This window comes from Neovison vison, chromosome 7 (genome assembly GCF_020171115.1).
Source record: "Neovison vison isolate M4711 chromosome 7, ASM_NN_V1, whole genome shotgun sequence".
NCBI classification, from domain to species: domain Eukaryota; kingdom Metazoa; phylum Chordata; class Mammalia; order Carnivora; family Mustelidae; genus Neogale; species Neogale vison.
The window spans coordinates 108,897,691-108,910,685 of NC_058097.1; the positions used below are offsets into that span (position 1 = coordinate 108,897,691).

At 45.0% G+C, this 12,995-nt stretch overlaps 1 protein-coding gene across 2 annotated transcripts in view; it reads left to right on the plus strand.

Moving 5' to 3' along the window:
* Positions 1 to 4,447: 4,447 nt before the first annotated feature.
* CBL (Cbl proto-oncogene) overlaps positions 4,448 to 12,995 on the plus strand; it is an 82,109-nt gene continuing 73,561 nt past the window's right edge. Inside the window, exon 1 of one of the 2 annotated variants that reach the window (XM_044258029.1) lies at positions 4,448 to 4,883. In XM_044258029.1, coding sequence (XP_044113964.1) covers positions 4,689 to 4,883 — 195 coding nt within the window. In that variant the 5' untranslated portion in view covers positions 4,448 to 4,688. Of the gene's footprint in view, positions 4,884 to 10,562; positions 10,668 to 12,995 lie in introns of those variants that run through there. The other variant, XM_044258030.1, reaches the window with a different exon arrangement.

The following is a 12,995-nucleotide window of genomic DNA, read 5'->3' on the forward strand; positions in this document are numbered from 1 at the left end:
CACCTGGATCTCTGGGCACCGTACTGGCTAGAATGAAAATAGCAGAAACATCAGGATTTTCCTCTTGTGGGTCAAGGAACCTGCAGACCCTTTAGATATTTCTCTCTCTCTCTCTCTGTGTCAACACTTTTGATCAATTGCCTGCTGTCAGGAGCAGATCTGAAGAAATGCTTTGAGATTTGGGATTTAAAAAGCCTTCTTCAGGGCGCCTGGGTGGCTCAGTGGGTTGAGCCTCCGTCTTTAGCTCAGGTCATGATCCCAGGGTCCTGGGTTTGAGTCCTGCATTGGGCTCTCTGCTCAGCAGGGAGCCTGCTTCCCCCTCTCCCCACTGCCTGCTGCTCTGCCTACTTGTGATCTGTCTGTCAAATAAATTAAAAAAAAAAAAAAAAAAGCCTTCCTCTGGAGAGTGGACAGATTCAGGTGGCTGCTGATTCGTGTTTATTTGTCTGTCACCTTGGTGGCTGCAGGGTACTTCTCTGATTCTTCAGACATTTTACAGCGTAAAAAGAAGAACCAGGCTTGCCTTTCCTGGGGCTTACAGTTCCTGTACCCCAGGGTCAGATGACTCTGTGCACAATTCCCAAATCTGGAGAATACTTTTCCTCTCATCTCAAAGTGTGTTTTTCATTTATTCTCCGCCCCTCCTTCCCTGAACCCTTCCCCCTTGCACAGAAATGCAATAGAGATTCTTGCCCCAGTCCTTCTCCTCATCTAGAAGCCCGTTTGGGGTCATTTTCCAGAGAATGAGTAATCTCCGCATTACGCCGATGCAGGGGCCAGCATTTTGAGGACAGGGTTTACAGAAAACAAATAACATATCATGCCTCCAAAGAGCATTTACTTTTCAAATATGTTCACTCAACTGACTTTCGGGTGCAGAATGAGGATGTGGTTTGGGTGAAGGTGAAATGGAGTAAGAAAGTGCCCCATGTCACATGATGTGATGATACAAACCAAGCCGGCTCTCGAATAAGCCAAGAATGCAAATGACACTGTAATCTACAATCCAATCCCATCTTCAGTATATGTTGAAAACATGCCAAGTAAAATTGTGGGGGGAGAAAAAAAAAAGGTCATTCTTTCCTTCTTTTTTCATTAACTTCAGCTCAGAAGTGAGAATAGGTAAGATCATCTCCACAGAACTCTGTCTTCCTTTGAATAGGATCCCTTCTGGGAGTTTCAAAGAGACACAGAGGAGAGAACCATCACTCTCTCTGGTTTATTCAAATGTGAGAGATAGGTCATTTGTATATTCAAGGAAATATGGCTTTTTCTCTTTTGTAGGGCGCCTGAGTGGCATAGTCAGTTAAGCACCTGACTCTTGATTTTGCTTCAGGTCTCATCTCAGGGTCATGAGATAGAGCCCCGCCCCCCCAGCCCAACCCTCAGGCTCCGCACAGCGCCCAATCTGTTGAGATTCTCTGTCCCGCTCCCCCGTTTGCATGTGTCCTGCATGCTCTCTCTGTCTCTCTAATAAATAAATCTTAAAAAAAAAAAACCAAAAACCTAAACTATGGCTTTTGTTTTTCCTTCTTCTTGTGGGGTGGGGGTGGAGGAGCAGAGAGAGAGTCTTAAGCCGTCTCCACACCCAGTATAAGGCTGATGCAGGGCTTGACCTCATGACCTGAGATGAAATTGAGAGTCACAGGCTCCCAGGTGCCCCCAGAAATATGGCTCCTGCAAGCAGAAATAAAATATAAATTATACCATTACATTCTATCCAGGTGGTACTGAAATAATAAAACTTGGAAGCCTTAAAGGAAGCCAGCGATGTGTAGATGACCCAGAGGAACCCATATAGGTCCAGGGGTTAATTTCTTGCCTGTATTCCATTAAATTTGATGAAGAGGGGGAAAATACCCTGTGTACTTATACTATGTTAGGTACTGTGGAAGACTAAAGTCTACCAGAGAGCATAGCATAAATTAATATGAGGCATCTGTGAGAATATAGGGTTATGGAAATTTAGAAGAGGAAAGGATATTTCTAGCTGGAATGTCTGGTGAGAAAGAAAATATTTGAGCTGGGTTCTGAAGAATGGATAGGACTTCAGTAGCACACTTTTTTTTTTTTTTTTTAAAGGGTTTATTTAGGGGCGCCTGGGTGGCTCAGTGGGGTAAGCCGCTGCCTTCGGCTCAGGTCATGATCTCAGAGTCCTGGGATCGAGTCCCGCATCGAGTCCCGCATCGGGCTCTCTGCTCAGCAGGGAGCCTGCTTCCTCCTCTCTCTCTGCCTGCCTCTCGGCCTGCTTGTGATCTCTCTCTGTCAAATAAATAAATAAAATCTTTATTTATTTATTTATTATTTTTAAAGAGTTTATTTATTTATTTGTCAGAGAGAGAGGGAGAGAGAGAGCGAGCACAGGCAGACAGAGAGGCAGGCAGAGGCAGAGGGAGAAGCAGGCTCCCTGCTGAGCAACGAGCCCGATGTGGGACTCGATCCCAGGACGCTGGGATCATGACCTGAGCCGAAGGCAGCTGCTTAACCAACTGAGCCACCCAGGCGTCCCAATAAATAAAATCTTTAAAAAAAAAAAAATAAAAATAAAAAATAAAATCTTTTAAAAAATAAATTTAAAAAAAGGGTTTATTTATTTATTTGGCAGAGAGAGAGAGATCACAAGTAGGCCGAGAGGCAGGCAGAGGGAGAGGGGAGTAGGCTCCCTGCCGAGGAGAGATCCCAGGATACCGGGATAATGAGCCAAGCAGAAGGCAGAGGCCCAACCCACCGAGGCACCCAGGTGCCCAGGTGCCCCTTCAGTAACACACTTTAGGCAGAGGGAACACTCTCAGCCATGGTGATGAAAAAAGAAAGAATTGTGGTATTTTGTGACTTGGTGACTCACGCAGCATAGGATATACATATTGGAATAGTATAAAACTGCAAGGTAGTTTGGAGTTAGATCATGACTGTTAACTTCATCCAGGAGACAATCAGGAATTGAAGTTTTTTTTCTTTTTTTTTTTTTCAAAAGATGATCCCAGGACCTGAGATCATGACCTGAGCCGAAGGCAGCGGCTTAACCCACTGAGCCACCCAGGCGCCCTGAAGTTTTTTTTCTGATGCCATCAGAACTATACGTCAGGAAGACTGGTCTGGTAGCAGAATGGATTGGAGATGACAGGGAAGCCAGTGAGGAAAATGTTTCAATAAACAGATCAGGGGAGAGAAAGGGAGGGCTTGCAACCAGGGTGGTAGATGGGAAGTTTTGACAATTATCTAAGAGGCTTGTCTAGATTTCCCTTGGGAGATTTCTTCTCTCTCTAGGTAGGAACTGATTAAAGGAAATTCTACTGATAGGAAATAATGTTGACTCCTTAATCAATCTTAAGGTAAAGGCCATTGAATTGCAAAGCAAGGATGTCTGGCTGATCGGTACTTGAGTTCGGAGAGATTTTCCCCAACTGTGACGGGAGCACACGATAAAGTTAATTCCCTTATCAGTCAACGACTTTGTGGAAGACCCAGGTGGGGGATCTAAGACGGAACTGAGTACTTACAGACACACTAGAGCCTGCAAGTTCCCAAAGAGGAGGCTCAGAATATTAGCAAATTAGGCAGGGCACTTCCTTCTTTAGGAAGAAAGTTCCCTTTTTTTTTTTTCAAAGTTTTTCCAACAGAACTTTTAGATTAGAGAAGTGGAAATGACTGGGAACTGCATTTCTGTTCCACAAGAGGAGCGAGTACTCCTCTGGTCAGAGCTCACACCCGTCTTACAGCATCTGTGGTCAAGGCCTGGGCCGGCCGCACTGACCTGCCTCGCAATGTGTGGAGCCCAGTGCGCTGAGCTGGGGAATCTTAAGTACATACTCAATTCCCAGAAAAAGGAACTAGTGTTCAGAAGCCAAAAGGAGGGGGAGGTATTTTGTTTTCAGAAAGTCAAAAGGCCTGGAAGAAGAGCTTGCGGCCTGAGTGTCTCATGCCTTTCTGGGGTGTAATCAGGCTTGAATATCGGCAACAGTCACGTTCTTGTCACATTCTTGTCCTTGGTGCCGACTTAATGAGTTCAAAACACCAAGGAGTGGGGAAAGAACTTCTGTTTTTCTCCAACAGTGTGAAGAAGCAAATGACTTTAAGCTCAATTTCCTCATCCGTCAGGTATGGGGGAAAGATTTGACGTCGAGGTTCCTTCCACTGCTACCTGTCTTCATTTAAATGTCCCAATAAACCCCTCAAAAGCACCAACCTTACAGCCCACAAGGAACATGGAGGGCTTGGCTTCTGTCTAGTGCGCAGACTCCTGCCAGACCCCGCCCCCTTCCTTTCCCGGCTTCTCCAGCAGAGGGCGCAGGCGCAAAGGTTCCGCCTGGGCCCGCCCCCCGGGGCAGGGGAGGGGTAGGCGGCGCGGAAACTTGGCCGCGGCTTTCCGGGAGCTGTGACTCGGAAGGGGGTAGCGCAGGAGCGGTCGCTACCCAGTCGGGACCAGGCCGCCGGCTTCGCCGAGCTCCGCGCGCTCCTCCTGCCCCCGGGCTCGCGCTCTTGGAAGGGGCGCGCCCGCGCGGACCCGCGCTCCCGTCGCCGCCCACTCCCGTCCCCGCGGCCGCCCCTCCCTCCGCCCCGACAGCCGGCGGTGGCGGCGGCGGCGGTGGCGGCCGGGAGAGGCCCCTCCTTCACGCCCTCCTTCTTTCCCTCGCTCGCAGCGGAGCGGAGCCGGCGGACGCGGCTGGGCCCCCAACCCTCCCCGGGCCATGGCCGGCAACGTGAAAAAGAGCTCCGGGGCCGGGGGCGGCGGCGGCTCCGGGGGCTCGGGCTCCGGCGGCCTGATCGGGCTCATGAAGGACGCCTTCCAGCCGCACCACCACCACCACCATCACCTCAGCCCCCACCCGCCGGGCACCGTGGACAAGAAGATGGTGGAGAAGTGCTGGAAGCTCATGGACAAGGTGAAAGGCCTGCCCGGGACCCGCGGGAGCAGGGGTGGGCGTGGGCGGAGGGGCCGAGGGAGGGGAAGGAAGGGACAGAGGAAGCTGGGGGGAGGGGACGGGTCATGCGGGGCTGGGGAGGCGAGGAGCTGGGGTGACCCAGCCGAGGGGTGGGGGACGTGGGGGTGGGGAAGAGACCGGGAGGGTGGGGGTCGGCGGTGGGGGAAGGGCTGTGGTTAGGAGTGGTTAGAACGTTGAGGTGCTGTATTTGGGGTAACGAGACAAAGATGGGATGGGGGCTGGGGTGAAGGTTAACTGGGAAGCCACCAGGGCGGAAGTATAATGGGGGGGTTATGTTGGGGCTCTGCGGGGTCTAGGGATGTGGGTCACGAAATTGGCCCCAGGAGGTAGGAAGGAGAGGGAGGGCAAAGAAAAGAGTGTGCGATGTACCGGCTGGGGCTGGCTGGATGAGGAGTCGAGCTCGGACTCGGGAATTAACGTTGATGGGCTCTGACTGAGAGACCTGGGGTCAGGACAACTCCGCAGGCAAACTGCGCTCGCGGCGCGCACAGTTTTTCTCGTTAAGATGTAACACCAAGATAAAAGAAATTCGGATGTTTAAATGGGCCAAGGAAGAACTTTCCTCCACGTCTAGCGCTGGGGCAAGTTTTCATCCTCCAAAACATTGGATGGGATCCATTGCTGGTGCTGAGATTAAACCACAAGTTTGGTTAGAACCATTATCTTCGGAAAGATGTATTCACTGAGCGGGCTGCACAGCAGCTTCAGGCTCCTTCCAGATTCTGGCTGCTTCCAGAACTTCCTCCTCACGCTGCTTTTAGCTGGGTTCTAGTTTTTTCGTGGTGGACCTGACTCCTTGTTGCAGGACCTGGCTTTAAGCTTGTTCGTGAGCTTCGATTACCTTTTTTTAAAAACAAGTGTAAAAAATACCCTTTTATATTTGGCCATTAAGTTCGCCGTTTAAGAGAATTTTACTTCTTCATTGTGTCTGTGGTAAAGAACTATAGTGTTCCAGAGTACTTCAGAGTGTTTAAGCATTTCCAGAGAATTCAGTGCAGTGTTTCCTTAATATTTTTTCACATTCATTAATGCATAGCTTATTTCTTGAAAAATTTCATATTGCCAATGAAAAGTAATTAAGAGTATCTGGCATATTGTAAGAGAATGGTGTTATTTCCTCCAGAATAAACTTGGTTTTCTTTGGTTCCTCTAGGTCTAGGTTCCTCTTCTGTAAGTTCTTCATGGATTCTTTTGGAGTAAAACAGCTAATAAAAATGATTATGAAACACTTGGCAAATAAAAATGTTCTATATAAATGCTTAATAAGTCCGGTGCGTGAATTAACACTCCTGGAGTGCATACAAGTGATTCCTGAGCCATTTGGGTTTCTAGTGTTTTTTTTTTTAATTTTTAATTTTTTTTTTAAGATTTTATTTATTTATTTGTCAGAGAGAGCGAGAGCGAGCACAGGCAGACAGAGAAGCAGAGTCAGAGGGAGAAGCAGGCTCCCTGCAGAGCAAGGAACCCGATGTGGGACTCGATCCCAGGACACTGGGATCATGACCTGAGCTGAAGGCAGCTGCTTAACCAACTGAGCCACCCAGGTGTCCCGGGTTTCTAGTGTTTCTAATGTTAAATAATCTGGTACTGTAATGAATGATCCCAGTATTTGTATGTTCATTATATTGGTGGTGTAGTGCTAATTTTATTATTAGAAGTCATAATAAAACCATTACAGAAAGTTAGGCATAGAAAGGACACTTTGAATTCATTGAACACTTTTTAAAAAATTATCCAATGTATTCAGTATCTGAAGTTTGTAGGGTTACATTTTAGAGATTTTATAGGTAAGGACTAAGGTTCTCCTGGAATAGAAAAAAAATTTGTATTTTTAGTTTCTCATTTAAGATGTGTGTAAGTGGTATATCGAAACTGTTGACTAGAGACCTTTCCTTAAAAATGACAGACTTTTTCTCAGACTTTTGAATCTCTGTAAAGTAGTTCAATAAGATCCTTCTTGAAGTTTTATTCCTTTGTTTCTTAAAGTATGTGTATGGATTTTTTAATGGATTTTTTCTGCAGAGTGTTTAATGGGGAAGAATACTCATTTTGAGTGCTTCTCAGGTTTTGATAGTTTAGGGAAAGTGGACACTTAGCTTTTCCTTTCTAGTGTTGGGAGAGGAATGTTTTATTCCTTGTGTCGCTTGTCCTAGGAGGTAATTTTTAGTACTCTTCTGTGCCCCATATCACATATTACTAATCATGCTGAAATAAAACTTAATTCTTTCTGATGTATTCATCTGATAGGTTCATACTGCTCTCCAGATTTTGGGTACTTTCCTATTAGATTGAACGGTCTCTTCTATGCTTTCAGAAGTGGTTTTTTTCCCCACTTTTTTACTGTTAGAGTCTTAAATGTGTCAGTAACCCTCCTTGTCTTCGTGTGGTATGATGTAAGTGGTAAAGAACTTAACTCTCAAATCCACAGGTGTCCCACACAGTTACTGAATTTGGTTCTTGTCACCTTCTATTTCCTGTTTTGTCCTTGTTATTGAAGCTAGATGAATGGTACTCCAGCCTATTAATAATCAGTTTATTGACTTTGCACTGGGAACTGTTGGTGTCCTCCCCTCCCCCAATATTGAATATGTGCAGATGGAGAAGTTGGCATAAGTCATGGGTTCTGGTCAACATAGGCCCGATTTTACTAATCCATTGTGGAACTTAAACTCATTGTTGGGAAAATGCTTGTCCTAGAGCACTTGTTATTTAACAAAAGACATGGTCAGCCTCTGGGGTTTTTTGGTGCTAGCCTCGTATATTGTAATTAATATTTGTGTGAATACTTGTGTGTGAAGAAAGTGGCTAGTAAGAGCCAAGTGGGCAGGGGAGTGGAGAGAAATCCTATAAATTGCCTTAAATGTCAGCTCGGAAGTATTGAAATATTTAGTTTGGTGAGAGATTCAAAATTCTGTTAGGAAGTAGAGCAGGAGTTGGCGAACTTTGTCGAGGGACAGACAGTAAATATTTTAGGCTTTGCTGGACCCACTTAGTCTTGTTTTCTTTGCTTTTGTTTTATAACTCTTTAAAAATGTAAAAGCTGTTCTTAGTTTGCAGGTTTAAAAGAAGGCTGGAGATTGTAGGTCGCCCATCTCTGGAGTAGAGCATCATGCTGGGTGTACTATGTTTGTACTCTGTTTTTATTTTGAATTGGCTTATATCACTAGAACATGAAGGTGTTGATTTTTTTTAATGGGATATTATTTATTTATTTATTTATTTTAAAAAAAAAAGGATTTTATTTATTTATTTATTTGAGAGAGAGACAGTGAGAGAGAGCATGAGCGAGGAGAAGGTCAGAGAGAGTGAAGCAGACTCCCCATGGAGCTGGGAGCCCGATGCGGGACTCGATCCCGGGACTCCGGGATCATGACCTGAGCCAAAGGCAGTCGTCCAACCAACTGAGCCACCCAGGCATCCCTTAATGGGATATAATTTATAAAAGAATTTATGGGACACCTGGGTGGCTCAATCGGTTAAGCATCTGACTCTTGGTTTCCGCTCAGGTCATGATCTCTGGGTCGTGAGATTGAGCCCTATGTCCGGCTCAGTTGGCAGTCAGCCTGAGTTTTCTCTCGGTCTCCCTTCCCCCACCCCTTCCTGCAGCTCTCTGAAATAAATAAATATTTTAAAAAATTATAATTCCCTTATGATTTATAAGGGAAAAAGCTTCCTTTTAAGTCATGAGTTTAAAAAAGTTTTTTTTTTTTTTTTTAAGATTTTATTTATTTATTTGACAGAGATCACAGGTTGACAGAGAGGCAGGTAGAGAGAGGAAGGGAAGCAGGCTCCCTGCTGAGCAGAGAGCCTGATGCAGGGCTCTATCCCAGGACCCTGGGATCATGACCCTAGCTGAAAGCAGAGGCATTAGCCCACTGAGCCACCCAGGCACCCCTAAAAAAGTATTTTCGAAAGGTGATTCTTCCTTCTACTACCTATCTTCTCTTTGTCCTACCTGCCCCCTCCCCCAAAAGTACCTTTCTATATTTTAGAAGTAAGGTGCACTAAATAGAATTTATGATTCAGTATATTTCATTGGACTATTTCCTCCTCCCCTTCTCAGCTTCCTTCCTTTGCATGCTAAGTCCCAAGCATAGTGCTAGGTGTAAATTACCTTCCAGGAGATTACATTATAGTGATAAGGGACCATGTAAATATGTACAAAGCGATAGGAGATCTCTTAAGTTTAAACATAGCGTACATACAAGATTGTAAACTCCATGAGGACAGCAACTATAGTCTGCTAACTTCCTGCAGTGTCCAGTCATGAGGCTTACTCAATAGGAAATGCTTTGTAAATATTTCATTTGTTTTGTATTGTGCTCGCTTTGGCAGCACATATATTAAATTGTTTTGTATGTTCCAAAGAAATAACTGAAAAGATAAGATGTGGGGGTGGGAATACATTTTAATTTCATTAAACTTATTTTTTGCAGTAGCCCTTTGGTGGTATCATGTGTGTCTTATAGAAGGAGACAGGCTCAGAGAAGTTAGGTAATTTAATTTAGTGAGTTTGGAGGCTGACTTGGAATCCAGGATCACCTATCTCCTGAGGCTTAGTTATTCCCTCCATACAGTACCTTCTTAGGTATACAGCAGAGCCTCAGTAACAAAAAGCCATTTATTCAGAAAGTGACCTGTGTAGGTATAAAACAATCTTCATGTACACTTACGTTCCGCCGTTCACACACTCAAGCGAAGTAGATGTTCTCTTGAGTGATACTAGGATAGCCTTTAATATCATTCAGTGAAATACCATTTGTCTTCTACTTTCAGGTTAAGGGTTTGTGTGTCTCCAAATTATGTGTACCGGTTACTTTGCATGGTGGTCTCAGAGGCCTGTGCACTTTATTTTCCCATTATACTCAATGCATGTTACCTCTGGCATCATTTATGACTTTTCTTTGTCCATCTATTTTACCGTCCAGTAGAGCTCTTCAGGACCAAGGCTTTGTCTTAATTTCAGTTCCTGGGCCTGACATGGGGTAGTTGGTGAATGAAGTGCAAGCAAACAGTTAACAAAATAAAATGAGCTCAAAACATAGTCCCTCCTCATTCTCTGTGTGATGAATTAGGGAGAATCAGGTAGGGAATCTCTTTTGAGTGATGGCTTAAGGTACCATTTACTCAAAGTACTTTTACCTTTCTCTCTTTTTTTTTTTTTTTTAAAGATTTTATTTATTTATTTGACAGAGAGAGATCACAAGTAGGCAGAGAGGCAGGCAGAGAGAGAGAGAGAGGAGGAAGCAGGCTCCCTGCTGAGCAGAGAGCCCGATGTGGGACTCGATCCCAGGACCCTGAGATCATGACCTGAGCTGAGGGCAGCGGCTTAACCCACTGAGCCACCCAGGCGCCCTACCTTTCTCTGTTTTAAAGGTAATAATACATAGTCATTGTAAAACACGATTGTGCTGTTAAGGCCTCCCCCAAAGGATGTAAAATTCTTTTTTTTTTTTTTTTTTTAAAGATTTTATTTATTTATTTGAGAGAGAGAGACAGTGAGAGAGAGCACGAGCGAGGAGAAGGTCAGAGAGTGAAGCAGACTCCCCATGGAGCTGGGAGCCTGATGCGGGACTCGATCCCGGGACTCCAGGATCACGCCCTGAGCCGAAGGCAGTCGTCCAACCAACTGAGCCACCCAGGCGTCCCAGGATGTAAAATTCTTTGTAATTCCTTGTGAAACACGAGATTGCTTGAGCATTTCACGTGATTTGTGATAACTTGGTAGGTATATATAGAATAAAAGTGAGGTTGGGTCAGGGAAGAAGAGAATCTGTTCATTTTGTAACTTTGGTTGACGTGTTTGGTAACTCTTGCTATATAGTAAAACCTGTTTTTAGTATGTAGTAGGTTTGTTGTTAGTATATATACATTAAGCCTGATAAATCATGGCAGATTGGTCCCTTACTCTTCACTGTTCTATTCAAACATAACAACTTGGTAACTTTTTAAAAAAGATTTTATTTATTTATTTTTGACGGAGGGACAGTGAGAGAGGAAACACAAGCAGGGGGAGTGGGAGAGGGAGAAGCAGGCCTCCCGCAGAGCAGGGAGCCCGATGTGGGGCTTGATCCCAGTGGGGTCCCGGGATCATGACCCGAGGCGAAGGCAGACATCTATCGACTGAGCCACCCAGGTGCCCCCTTAGTAACGTTTATACTATGGAAAAAAAAACCATTTCCCTAATGATTAACCTAGATCATTAAAAGAATAATAAATGAAGTATTAACTTGAAAACTGAGTTTATTTTTTATTTTTTATTTAAAAGATTTTATTTATTTATTTGACAGACAGAGATCACAAGTAGGCAGAGAGGCAGGCAGAGAGAGAGGGAGGAGGAAGCAGGCTCCTTGCTGAGCAGAGAGCCCGATGCGGGGCTCGATCCCAGGACCCTGGGATCACGACCTGAGCCGAAGGCAGAGGCTTAACCCACTGAGCCACCCAGGTGCCCCGAAAACTGAGTTTAAACTTCAATCCTACTTTTTAATGAAGTTGTTAATTCTGATCTACATTAGGTTTGTTGGAAGTAGGGGGATTATAACAAGCAAGTCATTGTGAAATGTTTTCATGATTAGCACATTTTGTGCTGGAAGGAAATAGGTGGGAGTAGTCAACCAGGAGCACTGGAAGCCAGCCTCAGCTCTGTCCACACAGTGTTCCTTCCTGCAGCAGCTTCCAAAGGGAGGAAGGGAAAGGGGTGCTAACGATGGCATTGGTGGTATACACCCACTGGGGATTTCAAGCCCTGGGAAGATTTGGTGCCACAGTCATAGATGCTCCTGTGATTCCTTTAGAAGAAATCCACGATGACTCTGGGTCTCCTCTCTGCAAGCTTTTTAGGATGGACAGTGACTCTTACTTTGCAGACTCTACTGCCTGGTCCCCTTCTCAGACCCACCTCTGAATACTGCCTTTGCTCTGGCTCTGGGATCAGGCATGAGGAAGTCTTTTTTTTTTTTTTTAAAGATTTTATTTATTCACCTGACAGAGAGAGATCACAGGCAGATGGAGAGGCAGGCAGAGAGAGAGAGAGAGAAGCAGGCTCCCTGCTGAGCAGAGAGCCCTATGCGGGACTCGATCCCAGGACCCTGAGATCATGACCTGAGCTGAAGGCAGCGGCCCAACCCACTGAGCCACCCAGGCGCCCCAGGCATGAGGAAGTCTTAAAACAAGGCCAGGGTATTGATACTTTAGTGAATGGGATAGGATCCTAATTCCCGCCTCTTCCTACTTTGAATAGCAGTATCTGTTGTAGCACTCTTTGTGAAAAATGACATATGAATCATACAGAACAAAATGTAAAAGTCCCCTATTCCTCTCCTGCCCACACGTGACTACCTCTCCAGAGGTACATACTGTCTACAGTTTGGGTTCCATCTCTCCAGTCCTTAGTCCCTTTCCCTAAGCTAGGTTCTGAGAAGGTTGAATGGACAGCACTGCCCATGAAAGATAGATCAACTTGAGCAAGTTACTGACTTTTTAGCATTTACTCACTAAGACTGATAATTGAGTTCTAATCGTCCCTTGTAGAGCAGCAGTTTACAGTTCACATCTGCTGATACATCAGGAATCTCAAAATAGTGTGTTTGAGGAGAATGGAATTGAGATTCAGAGAGATTAAGTAACCTAAGTCACCTAGCTAATACTTTCGTCTGGTGTTCAGACTCTTGTTAGGTGATTTCTTTTTTTTTTTTTTTAAAGATTTTATTTATTTATTTGAGAGAGAGACAGTGAGAGAGAGCATGAGCGAGGAGAAGGTCAGAGAGCGAAGCAGACTCCCCATGGAGCTGGGAGCCTGATGTGGGACTCGATCCCGGGACTCCGGGATCATGACCTGAGCTGAAGGCAGTCGTCCAACCAACTGAGCCACCCAGGCATCCCATGTTAGGTGATTTCTTATAAGCCAGTGCTTCTCACTTTAATATGAATTCAGACCATTGTGGGGGGTGGTGGTTAGGACTTATTTATTTTTTATTTTTATTTTTATTTTTATTTTTTAAGATTTTATTGATTTATTTGACAGAGAGAGATCACAAGCAGGCAGAGAGGCAG